Source organism: Ovis canadensis, chromosome 5 (assembly GCF_042477335.2).
Source record: "Ovis canadensis isolate MfBH-ARS-UI-01 breed Bighorn chromosome 5, ARS-UI_OviCan_v2, whole genome shotgun sequence".
In the NCBI taxonomy this organism is placed as follows: domain Eukaryota; kingdom Metazoa; phylum Chordata; class Mammalia; order Artiodactyla; family Bovidae; genus Ovis; species Ovis canadensis.
In genome coordinates, this window is record NC_091249.1 from 30,639,489 (window position 1) to 30,665,379 (window position 25,891).

The 25,891-nt window shown below is 47.2% G+C and overlaps 1 protein-coding gene and 1 pseudogene across 11 annotated transcripts; one reads left to right on the forward strand and one right to left on the reverse strand.

The window, feature by feature from the left end:
* Nucleotides 1–6,610: 6,610 nt before the first annotated feature.
* LOC138440667 (C-terminal-binding protein 2 pseudogene) lies at nt 6,611–7,145 on the reverse strand (annotated as a pseudogene).
* Nucleotides 7,146–16,105: 8,960 nt separating this feature from the next.
* LOC138441000 (tumor necrosis factor ligand superfamily member 14-like) lies at nt 16,106–23,361 on the forward strand. Of its 11 annotated transcripts, none has more exons than XR_011257192.1 (6): nt 16,145–16,499; nt 18,526–18,562; nt 18,851–18,892; nt 19,523–19,990; nt 21,917–22,061; nt 22,505–23,361. XR_011257192.1 is itself a non-coding variant. In XM_069591336.1 (5 exons), the coding sequence occupies exons 1-4, from the start codon at nt 16,281–16,283 to the stop codon at nt 19,948–19,950; spliced, it is 726 nt and encodes a 241-aa protein (XP_069447437.1). In that variant the 5' UTR covers nt 16,118–16,280; the 3' UTR covers nt 19,951–19,990; nt 22,505–23,361. The 11 variants fall into 11 exon arrangements, 7 of the variants coding, with proteins under 7 accessions (XP_069447436.1, XP_069447441.1, XP_069447437.1 ...); XR_011257193.1 differs by having other exon boundaries at nt 22,543–23,361; XR_011257194.1 differs by having other exon boundaries at nt 16,148–16,499; nt 18,856–18,892.
* Nucleotides 23,362–25,891: the final 2,530 nt, after the last annotated feature.

The following is a 25,891-nucleotide window of genomic DNA, read 5'->3' on the forward strand; positions in this document are numbered from 1 at the left end:
TGCTGACTGTATAGAGCTTCTCCATCTTTGGCTGGAAAGAACATAATCAATCTGATTTCGGTATTGCCCATCTGGTGATCTCCATGTGCAGAGTCTTCTCTTGTGTTGTTGGAAGAGGGTGTTTGCTATGACCAGTACGTTCTCTTGGCAAAACTCTATTAGCCTTTGCCCTGCTTCATTCCGTATTCCAAGGCCAAATTTGCCTGTTACTCCAGGTGTTTGGGCGATAGTTTTAAAAGGTCTTGTAGGTCTTCATAGAACCGTTCAACTTCAGCTTCTTCAGCATTACTGTTTGGGGCATAGGCTTGGATCACCATGATATTGAATGGTTTGCCTTGGAAACGAACAGAGATCACTTTGTCGTTTTTGAGATTGCATGCAAGTACTGCATTTTGGACTCTTTTGTTGACCATGATGGCTACTGCATTTCTTCTGAGGGATTCCTGCCCACAGTAGTAGATATAATGGTCATCTGAGTTAAATTCACCCATTCCAGTCCATTTTAGTTCGCTGATTCCTAGAATGTCGACGTTCACTCTTGCCATCTCCTGTTTGACAACTTCCAATTTGCCTTGTTATTGTTCTTTACAGCTTTGAACCTTGCTTCTATCACCAGTCACATCCACAACTGGGTATTGTTTTTGCTTTCACTCCTTCCCTTCATTCTTTCTGGAGTTATTTCTCCACTGATCTCCTGTAGCATATTGGGCACCTACTGACCTGGGAAGTTCCTCTTTCAGTATCCTATAATTTTGCCTTTTCATACTGTTCATGGGGTTCTCAAGGCAAGAATACTGAAGTGGTTTGCCATTCCCTTCTCCAGTGGACCACATTCTGTCAAACCTCTCCACCATGACGCGTCATCTTGGGTGGCCCCACACAGCATGGTTTAGTTTCATTTAGTTAGACAAGGCTGTGCTCCACATGACCAGATTGGCTAGTTTTCTATGATTATGGTTTCAGTGTGTCTGCCTTCTGACGCCCTCTCGCAACACCTACCATCTCACTTGGGTTTCTCGTACCTTGGGCATGTGGTAAAACATTTATTCCTGCTTTATTGACTATGCCAAATCCTTTGACTGTGTGGATCACAATAAACTGTGGAAAATTCTGAAAGAGATGGGAATACCAGACCACCTGACCCGCCTCTTGAGAAACCTGTATGCAGGTCAGGAAGCAACAGTTAGAACTGGACATGGAACAACAGACTGGTTCCAAACAGGAAAAGGAGTACGTCAAGGCTGTATATTGTCACTCTGCTTATTTAACTTATATGAAAGTACATCATGGAGAAGGCAATGGCACCCCACTCCAGTACTCTTGCCTGGAAAATCCCATGGACGGAGGAGCCTGGTAGGCTGCAGTCCATGAGGTCGCTAAGAGTTGGGCACAACTGAGTGACTTCACTTTCACTTTTCATTTTCATGCATTGGAGAAGGAAACGGCAACCCACTCCAGTGTTCTTGCCTGCAGAATCTCAGGAACGGGGAGGCTGGTGGGCTGCCGTCTATGGGGTCACACAGAGTCGGACATGACTGAAGCGACTTAGCAGCAGCAGCAGAGTGCATCATGAAAAACGCTGGGCTGAAAGAAGCACAAGCTAGAATCAAGATTGCCAGGAGAAATATCAATAGCCTCAGATATGCAAATGACACCACACATATGGCAGAAAGCGAAGAGGAACTAAAAAGCCTCTTCATGAAAGTGAAAGAGGAGAGTGAAAAAGTTGGCTTAAAGCTCAACACTCAGAAAACTAAGATCATGGCATCTGGTCCATCACTTCATGGGGAATAGATGGGGAAATAGTGGAAACAGTGTCAGACTTTACTTTTTTGGGCTCCAAAATCACTGCAGATGGTGACTGTAGCCATGAAATGAAAAGACACTTACTCTTTGGAAGGAAAGTTATGACCAACTTAGATAGCATATTGAAAAGCAGAAACATTACTTTGCCAATAAAGGTCCGTCTAGTCAAGGCTACGGTTTTTCCAGTGGTCATGTATGGATGTGAGAATTGGACTGTGAAGAAAGCTGAGTACTGAAGAATTGATGCTTTTCAACTGTGGTGCTGGAGAAGACTCTTACGAGTCCCTTGGACTGCAAGGAGATCCAACCAGTCCATCCTAAAGGAGATCAGTCCTGGGTGTTCATTGGAAGGTCTGATGCTGAGGCTGAAACTCCAATACTTTGGCCACCTCATGTGAAGAGTTGACTCATTGGAAAAGACCCTGATGCTGGGAGGTATTGGGGGCAGGAAGAGAAGGGGATGACAAAGGATGAGATGGCTGGATGGCATCACTGACTCAATGCATGTGAGTTTGGGTGAACTCTGGGAGTTGGTGATGGACAGGGAGGCCTGGCATGCTGCGATTCATGGGGTCACAAAGACTTGGACATGACTGAGCGACTGAACTGAACTGACCTCATGGAGGCGTTTGGTGAAGTCCTATCAATTAATGTTCCATGGAGTCAGGAGTTCTCTGGAGTCAGGAGTTCTCTAGTGTTCTCAGGATTTGGACTTAAGCCTCCTGCCTCTCATTTTCAGTCTTATTCTTACAGTAGCCTCAAGATTTCTTCATCTATACAGCACTGATGATAAAACATCTAGGTTAAAGATGAAAAGTTTCTCCACAGTGAGGGACACCCAGAGAGGTTCACAGAGTTACATGGAGAAGAGAAGAGGGAGGAGGGAGATAGAGGTGGCCAGGAGGAAAAATGAGGGGATCAAAAGAGGAGAGAACAAGCTAGCCAGTAATCACTTCCTTATGTGCTCTCCACAGTCTGGATGGCTCAGAGATGTTCACGGAGTTATACAGAGAAGAGAAGAGGGAGGAAGGAGACAGAGGTGGCCAGGAGGATAAAGGGGGGAATCAAACGGAGAGAGACAGATCCAGCCAGTAATCAGTTCCCTAAGTGTTCTCCACAGTCTGGAACACACAAAGAGATTCACAGAGTTGGGTAGACAAGGGGGAGGAAGGAGATAGAGGCGACCTGGTGGAGAAAAAGGAGAGTCCAAAGGGGGAGAGAGCAGTCAAGCCAGTAATCTCACTTCCAAGTAAAAATGGGTACTGAAGATTGGGTTCTTAAAGGCACAAAATTGATAACAAATACCAGAAAGCAAAGATTAAATATCTAGAGTAGAGGTTGGATTCTCAAAAGTACAATATTAAAGGAAAAAACAAAGTCACAAAAATTATAAAATATATATATATGAATTTTGCTTTAAGAAATAGGATCTTTTTTTGCAAAGTAATAGTAGGTTATAAAAATGAAAATTAAGGAGGGAGGTGGGAGGGGGGTTCATGTTTGGGAACGCATGTAAGAATTAAAGATTTTAAAATTTTAAAAATAAAAAACTAAAAAAAAAAAGAAGAAGAAGCTAGCCACTAAGTACACTAATTAATAATGCCTTGATGCTTCCCTTCTCTTGAAATCACTCAATAAACAATGAGTTGCCACTAAAAAAATAAAAATAAAAAAAATAAAGGAGGAATAGAGGACTTAAAAATGAAAAAGAAATTTGTAAAAATTTAAAAACAATAATAGTAAAAATATATCTAGGACTTGCTCTGGAGCTGTTACAGACAGTGTCGGGTCAGTTCATTTTCAGATAGTTCATTGATAGTTCGGCTTATGCTTCTCAAGATCTATAGGCCCCTTCCTATGTAGTCGGTGCTAACTACACGGTTTTAATCTATTGCACCTGTCATTTCCAAAGTGGCTCCCTCTGTTTATTTTAGCCTCTTCTGTTTGCTGGTGTCTTCAGTGTCTAATTTCTGCCCTGACACAAGGGGGGCGGTGGTGGTCACTTTTTTAGGCTCACTTGTTAAGTCGTGCTGTGGGGAGGGAGGAACACTGCAAACAAATATCACTGGCGTCTGTGGAGAGTGCTGGCAGTGTCTCAGCCACACTGGGTTTGCCCCTGCTCGCGGTCTGTGTGCTTTCCCAGTCTACACTGCTCAGGCTCTAGGTTGCTCTGCTGGGAACTGTCTGATGTGGGCCCTAGGTCGCGTGCATTTCCCAGGTCTAAGCCGCTCAGGTTCAGGTTCTTGGGTACTCCGCAAAGGCACAGACTTGGTTGGGCCTGCGTTTTGTGCCCTTCCCAGATCCAAACAGCTCAGGTAACCAGGTGCTTGTCAAGTGCAGTTGCATCTTATCACCTCCCCTGTCCCAGCTGCTCGGGTTTCTGGGCGTACAATGGGCACACCTTCTCAGGTGTGCCATGTGTCTCTTCTGGGGAGCTGACCTCTGCCTGCGACCCTCCCAGCGGATGTCAACCGTCCAGAATCCCAAGAAGTCTTGGTTAGCAATGAAGTTTGCTTACAGCTTGGTATAGGATGCCTCTCTGGGGCCACAATTGCCCCCTTCCGGCTCTTGGTCCCCTCACCTGCCTGTCTCCGGCTAGCTCTGCTCACTCCTTTGTTCTGAGAGTGGGCCTGGCAGTGTCTTAGGTTAGAGCTTTTCACAGGATAGCTATCCCACAGTCTGGGTTGCTGTCTCAAGCTAGTTCCCTTAGATTGCCCTCGGGGCATTCAGGCCGGGTCCTTACTCTAAGCAATGCATCTCGCGCCTCCCTGTCCAGGCCCCCCCCCCCCACACACACACACACACACCGCTAGTGGGGGATGCCAGCGTCTGGACTGTTGCTCTTCTGGGAGTTTCTGTTAGGCAGGTAATCTGTGGGTTTTAATTATTTATTTATTTTTCCTCCCGGTTATGTTGCCCTCTGAGATTCCAAGGCTCGCCACAGACCCACCGGAGAGAGTGTTTCCTGGTGTTTCAGAACTTCTCTCTTTTTTAAGACTCCTTTCCCAAATGGATCTCTGTCTCTACCTCTTTTGTCTCTCTCTTTATCTTTTATATTTTGTCCTACGTCCTTTCAAAGACAATGGGCTGCTTTTCTGGGTGCCTAATGTCCTCTGCCAGCATTCAGAAGTTGTTTTGTGGAATTTGCTCGGCGTGCAAATGTTCTTTCGATGAATTTGTGGGGGAGAAAGTGGTCTCCCTGTCCTATTCCTCTGCCATCTTCTGTGTCTCCCCTGATGCCAAGTCTAGAGCAAGGTGTTCAGGACCTGCTGTGCAAAAGGAACAGATAAAGGACTTCTTGGTGACTGATGCACAGATGAAAGACTTCACATACAATAACAGAAGTTGGTTGTTACTAAACCACATCCTAGACTTTTTCTGTGCTTCCACAAGCAGATAACATCTTCTTCAGTTTGCCCACGCCTCCAGCTCTTTCGTAGTTTTAACTCTGCAACATCCATGGTGTCTATGTACAGAATCAGCTAAAAAGACTGTCAAATTCCTTTCCTCTTGAAAGTGAAAGTCACTCAGTTGTGTCTGACTCTTTGCTGCCCCATAGACTATACAGCTCATGGAATTCTCCAGGCCAGAATACTGGAATGGGTAGCTGTTCCCTTCTCCAGGGGTCTTTCCAACCCAGAGATTGAACCCAGGTCTTCCACATTGCAGGAGGATTCTTTACCAGCTGAGCCACCCAGGAAGCCCAAGAATACTGGAGTGGGTAGCCTATCCCTTCTCCAGTGGATCTTCCTGCTCCCAGAATTAAACCAGGGTCTCCTGCATTGCAGGTGGATTCTTTACCAGCTGAGCTACCAAGGAAGCCCCAGAGCAAGCAGTTGACCCCGACATGATCAATTTTTTAAAAAATTTTTATTGGAGTAGAGTTGATCTACAATGTAATGTTAGTTTCAGGTATACAACAAAGTGAATCAGTTATATGTATACATATAGTCGCTCTTTTTTAGATTCTATTCCCATATAGGTCATTCATTACAGAGTATTGAGAAGAGTTCCTTGTGCTATACCGTAGGTCCTTACTAGTTATCTGTTTTACATACTAGTGTGTATGTTGATCCCAAACTCCCAATTTATCCTTCCCTTCTTTTTCCTCCCTGGTAACTATATGTTTGTTTTCTACATCTGTGACTCTATTTTTGCTTTGTAAATAAGTTCATTTGTACCATCTGTTTTAGATTCCACAAATAAGTGATATCATATGATATTTGTCTTTGTCTCACTTGCTGCATTCAGTCTGACAATCTCTAGGTCCATCCATGTTGCTGCAAATGGCATTATTTTATTATTTTTATGGCTGAGTAATATTCCATTGTATATATGTACCACATCTTTTTATCCATTCATCTGTCAATGGACACTTAGATTGCTTCTACAACCTGGCTATTGTAAATAGCATTGCAATGAACATTGGGTGCATGTATCTTTTCAAATTATAGCTTTCTCCAAATCTATGCCTAGGAGTGGAATTGCAGGATTTTATGGTAGCTATATTGTTAGTTTTTTAAAGAATCTCCATACTGTTCTCCACAGTGGCTGTACCAATTTACATTCCCACCAAAGAGTGTAGGAGAGTTTCCTTTTCTCCATACTCTCTCCAGCATTTATTCTTCATGGATTTTTTGATGATGGACATTCTAACCAGTGGATACCGCATGGTAGTTTTCACTTGCATTTCTCTGATAATCAGTGATGCTGAGCATCTTTTCATGTGCTTTTTGGGCTATCTGTGCGTCTTCTTTGGAAAAGTTCATCTATTTTTCACCTGGTCCCAGGTGTATCTGAAGGATTACCTTTTGTCAGTCTCTGCTATCGCTTGTAGGGGGTGTTCTGGATCATCCCTGTGTTTTGCGGGTTTGTTGGGAGAGGGAGCTTGGGGAGGCTGTGCCACGGTGGAGAGGTTGTGGGTTCCAGGAGGCCTCCAAGAGCTGGTCCCTCCCATGGCTGCAGGAAATCATCCTGGAGCCCTGCCCATGATGCCTGGCGGGCATCTGCAGTGGCAGCACAGCACTCTGGATGAATTTCTTGCTGCTCTATATGGACCAGGCTGCTGTTGTGACCAAGAACTCCTTATTCACACAATTTCTTAAACCTTCTGGGATGCAACTTGTGATTGCCAGGTAGGTCTCTGCTTGCTCTACCATGACGTGGGAGGTGTACAAATGAGAGATCTTTCAAGGACCCTGAGCAAAGCTGTAGGGCTCTGATGAGTGCACAACCAAGGGCCTCCCCTCTATCCTGCCTTCCTTGAGGTTTAGACCTAAGGATTTCTCATCCACCAGTCCTTCAAGTGTCTCATTCACTAGGGATGCTCCATACCTCATCTGCGCTTTTTTTTTTTTTTCAGAACACCTCAAATTTTACTTATGGTACAAAAGTATTTCATAAGCGCTATGTTGGTAGAGAAAAACACACAGCCTATAGCTCATCCTTTAACACAGCCTAAGCTCATCCTTTAAAACCAGAACAGCCAAGTGAAAAATCAGTATTTTTTTTTTTTACTGAAAGTCAGTATTATTTTTACTTCAAAAATTAAAACACAAACAGAAAAGAAAAATTAAGGTATACACTGGGAACGGAACTACCATGGTTTTTGTTTCTAGGGATGTGACATCCCTGTTTTCCGGTCAGTGATGTTCTGCCAAACACTGTGCTAAACCAGTGTATGAAACCCAAGCAGACAGACGACCAGTGAGGCTGTCTGCTGTCTCCTACTGGTGCTGAGGTCGACCAGTGGAACACTATCAGGATAAAGTTATTTTGACAGCAAGAAGGGAGTGCAGAGGGCTTCCCTGGTGGTCCAGTGGTTAAGTATCCTCCTTGCAATGCAAGGGACACTGGTTCAGTCCCTGGCCTGGGAGGATTCCACATGCCATGGAACAATTGAACCTGTGCACCACAACTACAGAGCCTGCACTCTGGAGCCCACGAGCTGCAACCACTGAAGCCCATGTGCACAGAGTCTGTGCTCTGCAACCAGAGAAGCCACCACAATGAGAAGCCCTCGCCACGCAATGAAAAGTAGCCCCCACTCGCTGCAACTGGAGAAAGCCCGAGTGCAGCAACAAAGACCTAGTGCAGCCAAAAAATAAATAAGTAAGTAGATATATTCTTTTTCTTTTTATTTATTTTTATTTTGTTCTTTCTTTTTCTTTTTAAAAGAGAGGAAAATGCAGAGCCCTTAACGCAACAGAAAACCTAAAGAGCTGATATACATGGAAAGCGGTTTAAGCAAACTTGTGCAAACACCAACCTGCTTGAAGAAAAGGATGCCTTTTAGTCTACTTCCACCATGCATTCATTAGTGTCAGTAATATAGGACCACCTGCTTTATAGTAAAGTCATTGATGAGGTGGTGGTTATGTCTGTTGAGATTATAGTGCAAGGAGACTGCTCTGATAACAGTAAGTCCTGAGGGGCATAGACCATCTGCAGGCCCAGGGACTGCTCAGTCCTGCCCTGCAAGTAAGGGTCATAAAATATGATGCTGAGGAACTTTCCTGGGGGTCCAGTGGTTAAGGCTCCAAGCTCCCTAGGCAGGTGGCCTGGAACCGATCCCTGGTCAGGGAATTAGATCCCACATGCGGCAACTAAGACCAAAGAATGTGGGGGATGAGCGCTGCTCCCCCAGATCAGCTTGATGTTATGTAATGGTGTGCCTTCAGCAGCTTGCCCTGGAGCCTTGATGCCTATCAGCAGGGTCACCCTCAAGGGCCTTGAACTTCTCGAGGTTCTCGCCGATGAGGGTGATGATATGATACATCGTGGCTCCATGGGGGATCTTAGTTCTCTGACCAGGGATTGAACCCGTGCCCTCAGCAGTGAAAGCATGGAGTCCTAACAACTGCACCATCAGAAGTCCCCTTAATGTCTATTCTTACTTCAGGGGACAGCCCTTCTACAAAGGGCTATACAGTAAATATTTTAGTCTTTGAGGACCGAGAGATAAAATTAAGGCTATTAAGAAGGTATTCATAAAATGAAGGATGCTTCCAGCCTGCTTTATGCCCCATTTACTTGGGATGGGCCATCCAGGGTTGGAAGACAGGATTCCTGTCCAGCTGCTGGAGACATTCTCTGGATAAAGAGTGACGGGCCTGAGGCTTGGAGATTGTCAACTACAGATTGGCACTTGCCAAGGGCATTTGCCACCTGCCTCTGCAGAGATGGAATCCTGTGCTGCTGCAGTTTCTGACTCTCCACATGCCTTGAAGGCAGTTCTGGGTGGAGAGAGAGGCACTCTGTGCTCCAGAGAAACTGGTGGGACATGTCTTTAGATAGTCAGATGTTTTCAGAAACTGATTTCATGATCCCAGTCCTTGTATCTCCTCACATCTAGTGAGTGAGTGTTAGTTGCTCAGTTGTGTCCACCTTTTTGTGATCCCATGAACTGTAGCCCTCCAGGTTCCTCCGTCCGTGGAATTTCCCCAGCAAGTATACTGGAGTGGGTTGCCATTTCCTCTTCCAGGGGATATTCCCGACCCAGCGATCAAACACGGGTCTCCTGCACTGCAGGTGGATTCTTGACTTATATCTAGAAAAGCACTAAATCCCTTCATGATGACATCAGCTCCTCATGACTAGCAGAAAACCTCATGTGAAATGAATGCTTGACTGCACTGAACTCCCCCTTCACCAAAATCTTATATATTGACCTTCTTGGATGACTGCTCTTTGAAGCAGTCTCTCAGAGCTATCCAAGGTGCTGTCCCCTATGTTTCAGTCCTCATTTTATCTCAAATGAAACTTACAACTCTCATGTTGTGCATCCTTTTTAGTAGACAAGATCCAGGTGAGTGGAGAGGGTGTGGGATGACCACCAAGGCCAATTTCTCTCTGCTCCAGTGATGCCCAGTTTCCAGCCAACCTCTCTTTCCCAAGGCCAGGCTGTCTCATCTGGGTGAGCTGGCCAGAGTTGAAGCAACATGCTGAGTCACCAACCCCCAGAATCAGATGCACCCAGCCAATGCCTAGTAACTGCCAACAGAAGACACACCAACATGTAGGTGGCAGCCCATGTGATGATTACGCAGCCCAAGCTTGCTCTGCTCACCACATGACAGGCCAACGAACAAAAAGAGGTGTTGAGGCAAAGACCACGACTTTATTCGGAAAACTGGCTCACCCCGAAGATGGCAGACTAATATCTCAAGGTAACCATCTTGTTGGGGTCTGGATGCCAGGTTCTTTTATCTAAATAGAGAGGGAGAGGAGGTGAGGAAGTAAAAAGACCATTTATCTTGCAAAGTAGGAGCAGGTGTGTTAATTTCTTCTTTTCTTGCAGCCATTCACAGGTGGGTAGGGTCAGATTATCTCTCTGTGAGCTAAACAAAGGCACTTTAGTTCAAGTCAGGCAGAGGGGCAGGGTCCTCTGAGGCAGTCAGTCCATAATGTATGATTATAAGAACAAAAGCAAGTCACAGTTCCTGCCAGCTCACCCAGATGAGACAACTGAGGCAGAATCAGTTCTTTCCTACAACACAACCAGCTATGAAGCCTGGGTAGTGGTGAGTGTCGGCTGCCATTTAGGAAGCCAGCTGGAGGCAAAGGAGGGAACAGGGACAAGAGGAAGGAGCCCCATCTGTGACTCCAGGACACTAAAGTATGAGCCCTTGAGAGCAACTCCTGTGGCTTCACAGAAATATAAGCCTGGGCTGACTCTGCCCACGGGCCATAATCTGTCAACCCTCATAAGCTCAATATGAGGTCATTGGAAGATTTGTACTGATGTGAGAACTGGACAGCGGCGGCTGCGTGGCGCAGGGGTGGCCAAGAGGAGCTACCCCACGTCCAAGGTCAAGAGCAGAGGCTGAGAGGAGCTACCTCACGTCCAAGGTCAGTAGCGGCAGCCAAGAGGAGCTACCCCACGTCCAAGGTCAGGAGCGGCGGCCGAGAGGAGCTACCCCATGTTCAAGATAAGGAGCAGCAGCTGTGCTTTGCTGGAGCAGCCCTGAGGGATATACGTCCAAGATAAGAGAAACCCAAGTGTGGCAGAGAGGAGCTACCCTACATCCAAGGTCAGGAGTGGAGGCTGAGAGGAGCTACCCATGTCCAAGGTCAGGAGTGGCGGCCATGAGGAGATACCCCATGTCCAAGGTCAGGAGCAGCGGTTGCACTTTGCTGGAGCAGCCCTGAAAGGATATATGTCCAAGGTAAGAGAAACCCAAGTAAGATGGTAGGCGCTGAGAGAGGGCATCAGAAGACAGACAGACTAAAACCACACACAACTAGCCAATCTGATCACATGGACCACAGCCTTGTCTAATTCAGTGAAACTAAGCCATGCCATGTGGGGCCACCCAAGATGGATGGGTCATGGTGGAGAGGTCTGACATAATGTGATCCATTGGAGAAGGGAATGGCAAACCACTTCAGTAGCCTTGCCTTGAGAACCCCATGAACAGTATGAAAAGGCAAAAAAAAAAAAAAAAAAAAAAAAAAGGTAGGACACTGAAAAATGAACTCCCCAGGTCGGTAGGTGCCCGGTATGCTACTGGAGATCAGTGGAGAAATAACTCCAGAAAGAATGAAGGGAAGGAGCTAAAGCAAAAACACCACCTAGTTGTGGATGGGACTGGTGATAGAAGCAAGGTCCAATGCTATAAAGAACAATATTGCATAGGAACCTGGAATGTTAGGTCCTTGCATCAAAGCAAATTGGAAGTGGTCAAACAGGAGATGGCAAGAGTGAACGTCGACATTCTAGGAATCAGCGAACTAAGATGGACTGGAATGGGTGAATTTAACTCAGATGACCATTATATCTACTACTGTGGGCAGGAATCCCTTAGAAGAAATGGAGTAGCCATCATAGTCAACAAGGGTCTGAAATGCAGTACTTGGATGCAATCTCAAAAAAGAATGATCTCTGTTCGTTTCCAAGGCAAACCATTCAATATCACAGTAATCCAAGTCTATGGCCCGACCAGTAATGCTGAAGAAGCTGAAGTTGAATGGTTCTATGAAGACTTAAAGACCTTTTAGAACTAACACCCAAAAAACATGTCCTTTTCAGTATAGGGGACTGGAATGCAAAAGTAGGAAGTCAAGAAACACCTGGAGTAACAGGCAAATTTGGCCTTGAAGTACAGAATGAATCAGGGCAAAAGCTAATAGAGTTTTGCCAAGAGAACATGCTGGTCATAGCAAACACCCTCTTCCAACAACACAAGAGAAGACTCTACACATGGACATCACCAGATGGTCAACACTGAAATCAGATTGATTATATTCTTTGGAGCTAAAGATGGAGAAGCTCTGTACAGTCAGCAGAAACAAGACCAGAAGCTGACTGTGGCTCAGATCATGAACTCCTTATTGCAAGATTCAGACTTAAATTGAAGAAAGTGGGGAAAACCACCAGACCATTCAGGTATGACCTAAATCAAATCCCTTATGATCAAACAGTAGAAGTGAGAAATAGATTTAAGGGACCAGATCTGATAGAGTACCTGATGAACTATGAATGGAGGTTTGTGACATTGTACAGGAGACAGGGATCAAGACCATCCCCAAGAAATGCAATAAAGCAAAATGGCTATCTGAGGAGGCCTTAAAAATAGCTGTGAAAAGAAGAGAAGTGAAAAACAAAGGAGAAAAGGAAAGATATACCCATTTGAATGCAGAGTTCCAAAGAACTTCCAGATGTTCAAGCTGGTTTTAGAGAAGGCAGAGGAACCGAGATCAAATTGCCAACATCTGCTGGACCATTGAGAAAGCAAGAGAGTTCCAGAAAAACATCTATTTCTGCTTTATTGACTATGCCAAAGCCTTTGACTGTGTGGATCACAATAAAGTGTGGAAATTCTGAAAGAGATGGGAATACCAGGCCACCTGACCTGCCTCTTGAGAAACCTATATGCAGGTCAGGAAGCAACAGTTAGAGCTGGACATGGAACAACAGACTGGTTCCAAATGGGAAAAGGAGTACATCAGGTCTGTATATTGTCACCCTGCTTATTTAACTTCTATGCAGAGTACATCATGGGAAACGCTGGGCTGGAGGAAGCACAAGCTGGAATCAAGATTGCCAGAAAAAATATCAATAACCTCAGATATGCAGATGACACCACCCTTATGGCAGGAAGTAGAAGAACTAAAGAGCCTCTTGATGAAAGTGAAAGAAGACAGTGAAAAAATTGGCTTAAAGCTCAACATTCAGAAAACTAACATCATGGCATCTGATCCCATCACTTATGGCAAATAGATGGGGAAAGAGCGGTTGACTTTATTTCTGGGGACTCCAAAGTCACTGCAGATGGTGATTGTAGCCATGAAATTAAAAGACGCTTACTCCTTGGAAGAAAAGTTATGACCAACCTAGACAGCATATTAAAAAGCAGAGACATTGCTTTGTCAACAAAGGTCCATCTAGTGAAGGCTATGGTTTTTCCAGTAGTCATGTATCGATGTAAGAGTTGGATTATAAAGAAAGCTGAGCACAGAAGAATTGGTGCTTTTGAACTGTGGTGTTGGAGAAGACTTTTGAGAGTCCCTTGGACTGCAAGGAGATCCAAACATTCCATCCTAAAGGAAATCAGTCCTGGGTGTTCATTGGAAGGACTGATGATGATTTGAAGCTCCAATACTTTGGCCACCTGATATGAAGGGTCGAATCTTTGGAAATGCCCTGATGCTGGGAAAGATGGAGGGCAAGAGGAGAAGGGGGTAACAGAGGATGAGATGGTTGGATGGCATCACTGGCTCAACAGACATGAGTTTGGGTAAACTCTGGGAGTTGGTGATAGACAGGGAGGCCTGGTGTGCTGCGGTTCATGGGGTCGCAAAGAGTCAAACATGACTGAGAAACTGGACCATGGGGTCACAAAGAATCAGACACAACTTAGTGGCTGAATGACAACACAAACATGGAAGAGATGAGAGCTGACTTAAGTGTTTAAAAGCTGATGCCAGGGGATTTCCCTGGAGGTCCAGTGGTTCAGACTTCACGTTTGCACTGCAAGGGGCATGGGTTCATTCCCTGGTTGGGGTGCTAGGATCCCACATGCCCCATAGTGTGACCAAAAAATTAAACTATAATTCTTTTTAAGGCTGGTGCCAGCAGTTCCTGTCCTAGGTATATACCCAAAAGAATTGTGACCTGGAACCCAAACACATGCAGACACATGCTCGTAGCAGCATTTTTCAAAATAACAAAAAGGTGCAAATAATGTAAATATCCATTAATGGGTGAATGGATAAGCAAAATATGGTTCATCTACAGACTGGAATATTACTCAGCCTTAACAAGGAGTGAAGCACTGAACACACACTACAGTGTGAATGAATTTTAGAAACATTATCCTCAGTGAAGGAAGCCAAACACAGAAGACCACGTAGTGTGTGTTTCTTTCTTTCTTTTTTTTTGAAATGTCCAACACAGGTCAATCCATAGAGCAGGAAAGTGGACTCATAGTTGCCAGGGTCTGGGGATGGGGGAGTTGGGGAATGGCTTCTTGATGGTTATAAGGTTTACCTTTGAGACACTGAAATGCTTTTGAACTAGCTAGTGTTGCACAACACTCTAAATGTACTAAATAGCACTTGAGTTGCTTGCTTTAAAATGGTTCATTTTGGGACTTCCCTGGTGGTCCAGTGGTTGAGAATCTGCCTTCCATTGCAGGGGACACAGGTTCAATCCCTGGTCAGGAAACTAAGGCCTCAGGGCAGCTAAGCCCTCAAGCAGCAACTAGAGAGGCCTGTGCACAATTACTGAGCCCAAGAGCCGCAGCTAGAGAAGCCACAGGGAGCACCCAGCAAGGTCAAAAAAAAATTTAATATAAATAAACAGTTCATTTTATGTTGTGTGAATTTACAACAATGAAATAAAAAAGAAACAAATAAGCAAGGCCATACTAGCTTGAAGGTTGAGAATGAATCATAAGATGGCACGAGGTACAGCAGTGTATCCGGCTGGGAAGCTACTGTACCAGTCCAAGCAAAAACTGATGGGTCCCTTAGTGTTTTAGTCTGCTGGGGCTGCTATAACAAGCTACCCTAGACTGAGTGGCTTAAACAACAGACATCTATTTCTCACAGTTCTAGAGGCTGGAAGTCTGAGACCAGGGTGCCTGCATGGCTGAGTTCCAAAGCAAGCCCTCTTCCTGGCCTGCCCTCCATCCCTCTCTGTCCCCACACAGCAGAGAGGGAGACAGAGCAAATCTCTTACAACTCCCCTTATAAAGGCACTAATCCCATTCAGGAGGGCTCCAACTTTGTGCCCTAGCCTTTCCCCAAGGCTCCACCTCTAAGTACTATCACGTTGGAGGTATTCACATATCAGTGTAGGGGCTGGGGAACAGTCTATAGCACTTAGGGTGGTAGCAGTGGGGATGGAAATGGGTGGCTGGATTTGGGATCTGGTTCAGAGTTTGAATCCATAGGGCTTGCTGAGGGTGGAACGTCATGACAGGATGGAGGAGAGGTCCAGGAGGACTCCCAGGACTTGGCTTTAGTCAGCTGAGTGGACAATAGCTCCACCCTCTGACTGTGAGTTTCAGTGGGACTTCACTGGTGGTCCACTGGCTAAGACTCCACTCTGAATGCAGGGGGCCTGGGTTTGATCCCTGGACAGGGAACTAGATCCCACATGCTGCAACTAAGAGGTCGCATGCCACAACTAAAGATCCCGAATGCTGCAACGAAGATCAAAGAGCCCACATGCTTCAACTAAGACCCAGCACAGCCAAATAAATAAATAAATACTTAAAAACAAACCACACACACACACACAAACTTGCATGCGTGCACACAGGAGTGTGTACAGACACACAAGCACTCAAGCACGGGCATGCACGTGCACCCGCACACATCTGCATGCATCCACTACACACATAGGTGCACACTTGCAGCTACACACACGCATCCACACACTCGTGCACACACATAATCACACCCACACACAGGGACACACACAAACCACTCTTTGTGGGCATTTCCCATCGCTGTATTACCATTTCAAGCACTCTATAGTATTTTCTTGCTACGCTGGTCTTTCTCACTCCGCTAGAATAGGAGTGCTTTAAGACCACGGACATCTGTCTCTCTTGCTCACAGCTGTGCCCCCAAACCTAGAACAGTACTTGGGACACAGGAGGTGCTCAGCAAACACTTGGCAACCCTGTGGTTGATGCCATCAGAAGGGAAAGCTGGGGCTTTTTGTCTCCCATCCCCACCTGAGTCACGTCTCCAGATGCCTCTGGAAAGTGTGAGAGGCTCTGAGTGTGAGTGAGATGGGGCCAGCCTGGGGGTGGGGAGAAGACAGGAAGGAGAGGAGGGCATGTGGGGGAAGGGGAGGGGCCGAGCCCCAGCTCTAAACGCAGCCCCAGGACCCACGAGTGCCTGCTGGCAGTGTGAGAAGCCCAGGCGTGTTGGGCAATCGTGGTTTCCTCCCTCCTGGCCTGAAGGATTCACCCAGGCCAGCCAGACCCAAAGCATCTTGGGGCCTCATCCACTCAGGCATGGAAGAGACAGTTGCAAGGCCCTCAGTGTTCGCGGTGGATGGACAGACAGACATCCCATTCAGGAGGCTGGGGCACAGCCGCAGGAGACAGCCCTGCAGTGCTGCCCAGCTGGGACTGGGCCTCGTGCTGCTGTTGTTGGTGGCCGGACTGGCTGTCCAGGGCTGGTTCCTGCTGCAGCTGCACTGGCGCCTACAGGCGGTTAGCGGGCCCCTGCAGGTAAGCACCACTGGGGTGGGGTGGGGATCTCCAAGCCAATGTCACTGAGCATCTGTACGTATGTGTGCAAAGATGGAGGACAGACTAAGAGCAGTCCCAGGCAAGCTAATTCACCTCTGGAACCTCAGTTTCCTCATACATGAAATGGGCATGATAATAAGAGTCTCCATAGGGAATAAAACAGAATATTGTGTGTGTGTCACAGGCAAAGTGAAGTGAAGTCGCTCTGTCGTGTCCGACTCTCTGCGACCCCACGAACTGTAGCCTACCAGCTTCCTCATCCATGGGACTTTCCAGGCAAGAATACTGGAGTGGGTTGCCATTTCCTTCTCCAGGAGATCTTCCTGACCCAGGGATTGAACCCGGGTCTCCCGCATTGTAGGCAGACGCTTTACCGTCTGAGCCACCAGGGAAGCCAATCAATAAATGGGAACTGACTTTTTTTTTAAATTGAGATATAATTGACATAGCATATTGTGTAAGTTTAAGGTGTACAACATATTGATTTGTATATAAATACTGCAATGGCATCACATAATTATAATTTCTTCTAGTGATGGGAACTAACAAAACCTAGGTGTTTAGGAGCAGACTTCTCAGCTGGCTCAGTGATAAAGAATCCACCTGCCAACGCAAGAGACACAGGACATTCAATTTTGATCCCTGTGTTGGGAGGATCCCTTGGAGGAGGCAATGGCAACCCACTCCAGTATTCTCGCCTGGAGAATTCCATGGACAGAGGAGCCTGGTGGGCTGCAGTCCATGGGGTTGCAAAGAGTCAGACACAACTGAAGCAACTAGGCACACATACCTCTAGGAAGCTTAATGTTTTATAAAACAGTTGTGTTGTCTGTATCCCCCAGAACTGCCATCCTGACATGGCTAGTTGTTTGTTTAAAATATTTATCTGATTCCTCAGTTTGACCATTTTTAAAAATATTTTAATTAAAAAAAATTTTTTTGGCCATGTCACACAGCAGTGGGGTCAGACCTTCGCCCTTAAATTGGAAGTTCAGAGTCTTAACCACTGGACCACCGTGGAAGCCCCTGACCTAGCTAGTCATTACCAGCAGTACCCTGATCACTACTATCGGGGCTGTCACTAAGCCACTTGTCTCAGTCTGTGCGCATGCCTCTCTGCATCCGTTTCCTATGACCGCGGATGTCTCGGCCACACCTGTAGGTCTCTGTGTCCCATGCCCTGCCCATGCAGTCTCGGCCTTTTTTGTTTCCGGGTCCTTTTTCTGCTCATGGCTGGACCTGATGGCCACAGGCCCACTTGGACCTGTGCTGCTATCCCACACACGTGTACCAACACAGCCACTTCCTCACTCGTCCAAGCCTGTGTATTGATGTTGTGTGTCTCTGTTACTGGGTCTCTGTATGTGCAGACCCAAGTGAATCCGTAAACCCTGCACCCATGTATCTGCCTCCATGTGTGTCTTGTCAGTGAGTCCAGGTCTGTGTCCATGTGTCTGTATTCACATGTTTGCATTTATCTACAAGTGTCCAGCCATTCAGGTGACTGTGTATCTTCTGTGTGTGTGTGTGCTAAGTCACTTCAGTCCTGTCTGACTCTGTGACCCCATAGACTGTAGCCTGCCAGGCCCTGGAATTCTCCAGGCAAAAATACTGGAGTGGGTTGCCATTTTCTTCTCCAGGGATTGCCATTGCCTTCTCCAGTGGGTTGCCATTTCCTGATCCAGGGACTGAGCTCCCTAGCACTTATGTAATAAACATTTCTATAGCACTTGCTCTGTGCCAGGCATTGTATTACACTTTTCACATGGGAATTCAAACCAGGCATTTTCCATGTGTCCATTTACAAGAGGGGAAAACTGAGGTCCTGGCTGGTTAAGAGCCTGCTGGGTGCAGGGAGTAGGGGTGGGGCCTGCACGTGGTCTTGGAGTCGACAGAGGGCAACGTCTATGCCCGTGGTCTGTGTGTGCCTCTTGGCCACGAGTCTGAGTGATACCAGGGCGTGGGCCCCACAGATCCTCACCATGGGGCTGCTCTGTACTTTCAGGACAAAAGTGCAAAACACTGGGAGCAGCTGCTGCAAGGTGAGTCAGGGTCCTGCTTCCTCCGCCCGCCCCCCGCAACCCGCGCCCAGGAGGGGACGGTATGGTTCCCATGCTGCCCCCACCCCCTCAGTCCATTGCCCAATGCAATTTGCACAACTGGCCCAAGCCCCACGGAAGCCCCTCCCCCTGGCCGGAGAAGCAGAAGTTTGGGTCATTCCGGAAAGGGTGAGGTTGACACCAGGAGGTGGACTAGGTGACCCCTCTGGAGGCTGGCCCTTTACCCCCCACCACGACCTTCACCTCTGACCTCTGATTCTCTCTCTCCAGAGCAGAAGCCCAAGCAAGACAAACCAGCAGCACACCTCACAGGTGAGGGGTCCTCAAGTCCTGGCAGGGGTAAGAGGGTTCAGTGTGTCTTGGGGCGACCAGACAGACCCCCCCAGTGGTGGCTGAGTACTCCTTTATTCATTAGTTCTTCAAAGCTGCCCAGAGCACAGACACTGCCTGAGTCCACGAATTTCTAATTTCATTTATTGAATAAACCCTTGTAGGGTGCTTACTTTCTGGCTCACACTGTGATGGGCTTTCCACCTCTTCATTCATTCGATCCTTAGCCAGGACTATTCATCGCTCCATTTTCCAGAGAGGGAGACTGAGGCGTACAGAGGTTATAACCTGCTGGGCCATGATGTGTTTTGCTTAAATCCTTAGTTCTGCCACTTAACAATTTCTGACGGTTTGGGCGAATCCATTGCTCTGTGCCTCGGTTTCCCCGCCTGCAAGAAGGGGGTGAAAGCATTAAGATGGAGGATAAGCAAGTTATTTTGCCACTTACTGTGCTCCAGTTCCCCTGCCTGTAAAGTGCGGATGAAGTGAGTGCACACATTTAAAGCCCAGCACAGAGCAAGGTGGCGCTCAGAGAGGGCTGGCGCCTGGCCCGGGGTCCCACTGCGAGCAGGAAACGTGCGCTCACCAGCCCTGCTCTGTCTCCCTCCACAGGGGCCGACTTCAGCCGGACTGGCAAGGAAGGCCCGCTGCGGTGGGAGACGAAACTGGGCCTGGCCTTCTTGAGGGGCCTTAGCTACCGGGATGGGGCCCTGGTGGTCGCCCAGGCCGGCTACTACTACATCTACTCCAAGGTGCAGCTGGGTGGTACGGGCTGCTCCCAGGGATTGACCGGCTGCCTGCCCATCACCCACGGGCTCTACAAGCGCACCGCCAGCTACCCCGAGGAGGTGGAGCTGCTGGTCAACCGGCGGTCGCGGTGCGGGCGAGCAGACGGCTCCCAGGTGTGGTGGGACAGCAGCTTCCTGGGCGGAGTGGTCCACCTGGACGTGGGGGACGAGGTGGTGGTACGCATGCCGGGCGAGCGCGTGATCCAAGTCCACGACGGCACACGCTCCTACTTCGGGGCCTTCATGGTGTGAAGGACGTGGTCGGGGCTAATCCAACCTGCGTCTCCGACAAGTAAGAGACCTCAGAGGATGCCTCTGGACACAGAAGAACATGAGTGGAGGTTTTTAGAGCGGGCCTGGGGGACACCCAAAGTTGACAGGTGGTGAGTTCAGTGGGGACTAGCGAGAATGCAGCTGCCCCAAGAACCAGCAGGCACTTCTGAAGGATCAAAGGAGACTGCAGGCCCTGCCTGGACAACACTGGGGGGTCTGTTAGCCCCCAGGCAGGGGCTAAAGCTGATCTTGATATTCAGGAAGGGGTGAGGGGTGGCTATTTATACTCCCGATTCAGATCTAAGGGACATGGTGATGGTGGTGGTGGTTGGCTAAGACAGGAAATTGTATTTATACTTTTGATTCAGATTAAAGTGGGACATGGGGGTCCGGGGAGTTGCCTGAGAACAGAAAATTTCTTAACACCCTCTACCCTCTCACAAGTGTGGGCGGACTCTGGTGGGGAGGTGGAGAGGATTTATCATCAAGACTCACCCACCTTGGAGAGCCCAGCCCAGCCCAGCGCTACCCATGGTCATAGTCATGACCCAAGTTCCACCCATGGGGCTTGCGGCCACACCACAGCCTGGCCACGAAGCTACCCTCAGAGAAACAGGCGTAGGGACGTGCTGGGAGGTGTTCAACAAACAGCTGTCCCAGGAGGGGACACCCATTTCCATGGTGTAAATTTTCCCTCTGTGGTTCGTTTCTGGCTCCCGGTGTATATCATCCACAGGTTGGCTGACACCCAGCACTGCTGTTTCAGCACCCAAGCCAGAGGCTGCTGCACAGGCACTTAGAAGATGTTTCAAGGGAGAAAAAGAAAAAAAGAGAAAGAGAGTGAGAGAAGCAAGGGGGAGAAGGGAGGAAAAATGAAAGACAGGTGGAAAGAAAGAAAAGGTGAAAGAAGAGAAAGATGGTTAGATAAAGACAGAAAAGAAATAAAGGTGGATAGGAAGGAAGAAAAGGTGAAAGAAAGGAAGGGTGAAAGGAAAGAAAGATGGACTGATAAAGAAAGAAAAGGTGGAAATGAAGAGTGAAAGGAAAGAGAAAGAAAAGGTAGCAAAAGTGAGAGAAATCCACTGTCATCGCAGCTACAGCATCCCAGAGAATCACAAGCTCAGCCACTCCTTGACAACCTTAGACGCATACACACCAAACATCAGATTCCCACACAACCTGGAAGTCCTAGACGGCAGAGCAAACCCTCAGTCACAGACACTGCATTACAACCATGTACCACACAGTCACACACAAGTCATCATCACAGCCCGTCACCCCCACTGGGCCGTACAGTCACACCACGTATGACACATGGGATGCGATGCTTCCATGTCAGACTTCCACATGCTGCATCACAGTCACACCCATCACACACACTCACAGCCTCACAATGACAAACACACATAGCCAGCCACAGCCAGCCACCTCACATCCTGGGGTGAGGACCAGACTTAGTCTGTAGCCCTTGGACCACTGGCCTTGGAAATAAATGCTGAACGTTGCAGCTGGTCTGTCTAGTTCTTAAGGGGCAGGTGGCTCATGGAGGCCCAGGGACAGATGGAATGACCCACAGAGGTCACTTTTACAGCTGAGAACTCTGAACCCAGCTGACCCAACTCCATGCAGGAGGTTTAGCAGGGAAGCCAGAGACCTGGTGCCCAGGTGTGCTCTAGCCTCAAATCCACAGTTCCTGAGAAAGCAGAGGCTACACACTTCAGTACCCTTCTTGCCGACATTCAGCACAGACTGGCACTCTACCCAGCCAGCTGGGAGCTTGGGGTAACAGGGCATCCAAGAGTGTGGGGAGGGACAGGTAATGATATGCTTACAGACCTGATGTTTCATGCAAATGAGCATGGACCCAGGAAGCAAGGTTTCCCTGGACCCTAGGATCACAGCTCAGACCCCAGAGAATGACTCACTTTTGTTATTGTTGACACAGTTGCCTGGTAAAGGAGGGAAGGGAACCGGCTTTGCCATCTGATGGTCTTGGGTTCCAAGTCTACTCTGTCATTTCCTGGCCATGTGACACAGGAGCAAACCCCATCACCTCTCCATGCCCAGTTTCCTCATCTGTGAAATACTAGGTAACAAGGATTCTCACCTCCTGGGCTTATTGTAAAGATGAAATCAGATGAGGAGGGACTTTCCTGGTCCAATAGCTAAGACTCTGCAACTCCCAATGCAGGGGGCCCCGATTCAAGCCCTGGTCAGGGAACTAGATCCCACATACTGCAACTGAGAGTTTGAGTGCTGAAACTAAATATCCCTCGTGCCACAACTAAGACCCAGTGCAGCCAAATAAATAAATTTTTTTTAAAAAAAGAAAGAAACAGTGAATTTTAAAATTAGATGAGGAAAAAAGCCACTTGGTATGGTGCCTGGTATGCAGGAAGAGATCCATAAGTACATGAGTGTCATTTAGAGATATTAAGGAGAGCATCTGTCAGGCATGTCCCCTGCCCCAGACATCTTGTGCAAGTCACATCTTTTAAATTTATTTTTTAAATGGAGGATAATTTCTTTATAGAATTTTGTTGTTTTCTGTCAAACATCAACGTGAATCAGCCACAGGTGGCGAGTCGCATCTTCATCTGCACCTCTGGGCAGGAGTTGCTGTTGCCCCCACTTTCCAGATGCAGCGACCAAGGCTCAGGTGCCTCCCCCACCCCACTCTGCCCACACCAAGGGCACCCAGCTTCATGCCTCCCTGGCTGGGCTGGTGGGAGGAGAAACAGCCCCAGGGGCCCAGCCTCCACCCATGCTGGAGTTTCCTTTACTCTCTTCGTGGTCTTTCTGTTTCCGTGGCTTTGATGAGAAGGCTGGGGTGTGTGCGTGTGTGTATGAGGGGGACTCATCAAAGTCACCAGCAGCCACCAACATCTGCCTGGGGATGGAACCTCTACAGAGTTGAGCCTCCTAAGATCACCTTTGGGAGGGGCTTTGATTTCAGATAAAGTGCGGGAGCAGGAAGCCCCAGCCCAGGCCAGTGACCTATTTACAACTTCTTAGAAGCCTATCTACTTGACTTCTGCTAACACCACCGATATCTTTTCCGATTTCACCCTCCCCTCACCCCAATGCTTTCTCAATACCCAAAGTCTCCTGTCTTCACTCAATACAACCCCCGACCCCCAGCCGTGGAACAGAAAACTCTTCTCCTTCTCCCCATCACTTGCCAGGATCCAGAGGTAATAGAAGGAAAAATCATAGCAATTAAATTGCTTCCTACTTTCCTTTGATGACCGTATGCCCCTCCCTGCTGCGTTACTATGGCATACAAACACTGAGATGCATCGTCTCCAAGAAACAGAACCTGCATGACTGGGGAAGAACCTGCATGCCATGTGGCCCAAACAAAAATAAAGTATCAAAACGTCAAAAAAATTTTTTCCGATTCTTTTCAGTTATTACATAAGGTGATCTTACGTCTGTAGATGTAAGATCACGTCTAATCACCGAGTGTGTTTCTCAAACAGCACTTAGTACCCAGTGTTTAAAGGTTACGAAACTTTGCGCAGGACAAATCGAGATTTCTTGGCAAGTTGGGGGCTGTGACGGCAACCCAGGTTGGGTAGCAGCTGCCCTCTGTGGAGAGGACGTCAGCTGACCAGCTCACCAGCCTCCACTCCTCTCCATGGTCTTCCACTTGAAGACTGAGTGTCAGCTGCCTTTCATCATCACGTCTGCACAGCTGGTTTTCTTAAAACAATAATGATCCTTAATTATAGGTCATACTAATGCACGCACCGCATGCCAGGCACTGTGCTAAGTGCACTGCTGTTCTTCACTCGCGAAGTCATTCATGTCTGACTCTTTGTGACCCCATGTGTTGCAGTGCGCCAGGCTTCCCTGTGCTTCACTATGTCCATTGAGTCGATGATGCTATACAACCATCTAATCCTCTGTTGACCCCTTCTCCTTTTGCCTTCAGTCCTTCCCAGAATCAGAGTCTTCCCGATCGAGTCAGTTCACCACAACTCGAAAGCGTCAGTAATTTGGCATTCAGTCTTAATTCACAGTAACTCACTGAATTCTCACAATGACCCTATTGCGGGGAGTGGTGGTCAAAGTTGTATTGACCTAGTTGACTAATGCAACTAGGAGGACTCATGCATCCTAGTTGTCTTAGTTCCTGTTGCTGCTTAAGGCAGTACTAAATTGGTGACCCACAGAGATGTTATGGGGAGGGAGGTGGGAGGGGGGTTCATGTTTGGGAACACATGTAAGAATTAAAGATTTTAAAATTAAAAAAATTAAAAACTAAAAAAAAAAATTGGTTATCTTACAGTTTCAGAACTCAGAAGTCAGAAATGAGTCTTAAGGGACAAAATCAAGGCTGAGTCCCTTCGCTGTTCACTTGAAACTACCACAACATTGTTAATTGGCTACACCCCAATACAAAATTAAAAGTTCAAAGAAAAAAAGGAATTAGAAACATAAAAAAAAAAAGAATGAAGGAGGGATCGTGTCTGATTCTTTATTTTTAATTGAAGGATAATTGCTTTATTGTGTTGGTTTCTACCAAACGTCAACATGAATCAGCCATAGATTTACCTATGTCCCTCCCACCGTCTGATTCTTAAGCCACACACGCACATGGTGCCCAGCTTCTTCTGATCCACCCACCCCATTTGTGTCCCTATAGTCTCTCTAAAGTGGTGCATTCTCTGCTACTCCTGAGCCTTGCTCAGGAGGCTGGTATTCAGGCTGGGTTTAGGTACAGGAAACTCTTTGAGGTGCTCTGTGGCTTCAGCTGCCCAGAGACACCATTGACTCATTTCCTCTTCAGGGACCTGCAGTCTCTCTGCAACGGGGAACAGGACTCCAGCCTCTTCTAGTTTTCCATCCCCTTCCTCCAGAATTTCTCAGGGGAGGGTGACTTTCCCCTTTCCAGGGTTGTTTTCTCCAAAAAGCAGAGCACAGAAACTGCCTACTCTGTAATGGATGCTGAATTGTGTTCCCCCCAGAATTCACTTGTTGAAGTTCAAACCCCAGTATCTGCCAATGTAATTATATTTGGAGATGGCACCTTATGGGAGAAAATTAAGGTGATTCGAGTGGGCCTTCATCCAATGTGACTGGTGTCCTTATAAGAAGATCTTTTTTGATCCACCTCTTGAAGTAAGGAAAATAAAAACAAAAATAAACAAGTGGGACTTAATTAAACTTATGAGCTTTTGCACAGCAAAGGAAACCACAATCAAGATGGAAAGACAACCCTCAGAATAGGAGAAAATATTTGCAAATGAAGCAACTGACAAGGGATTAATCTCCAAAATATACAAACAGCTCATGCAACTCAATATCAAGCAGACAAACAACTCTTTCAAAAAAATTGGCAGAAAATATAAATAGACACTCCTCCCAAGAAAACAGATGGCCAAGAGGCACAAGAAAAGATGTTCAACATCACTAATTATTGGTGGTGGTGTTCAGTCACTAAGTCATGTCCAATACTTTGTGACCCCGTGGACTGTAGCCCACCAGGCTCCTCTGTCTATGGGGTTTCCCAGGCAAGAATGGCAGTGAGTTGCTATTTCCTTCTGCAAGGGATCTTTCTGGATCAGGGATTGGACCCATGTCTCCTGCATTGACAGGTGGATTATTTACCACTGAGCCACCAGAGAAGGCCATCCATCGACAGCAAAATGGCTAAAGAAGATGTGGCACTTGTATACAATGGAGTATTACACAGCCACGGAAAGGAGCCAAACCGTGCCATTTGCAGAGACGTGAATGAGCCTCGGGACTGTTGTACCAAGTGAAGTAAGTCTGAAAGACAAAAGCAAACATATATTAACACATATATGCAGGCTCTAGAAAAATGGTACATATGAACCTATTAGCAAGGCAGAAATAGATACACACACACGTAGAGAACAAACGTATGGATGGCAAGGAGGGAAGGTGGGGT

What these genes read in the sequence shown, in the direction of transcription:
- LOC138441000 (XM_069591335.1), top strand. Translation starts at nt 16,281, where the DNA reads ATGGAAGAGACAGTTGCAAGGCCCTCAGTGTTCGCGGTGGATGGACAG. An exon ending in CTGGGAGCAGCTGCTGCAAG is followed by an intron (nt 18,563 to 18,850) that starts GTGAGTCAGGGT and finishes CTCTCTCTCCAG; the next exon opens with AGCAGAAGCCCAAGCAAGAC. An exon ending in ACCAGCAGCACACCTCACAG is followed by an intron (nt 18,893 to 19,522) that starts GTGAGGGGTCCT and finishes CTCCCTCCACAG; the next exon opens with GGGCCGACTTCAGCCGGACT.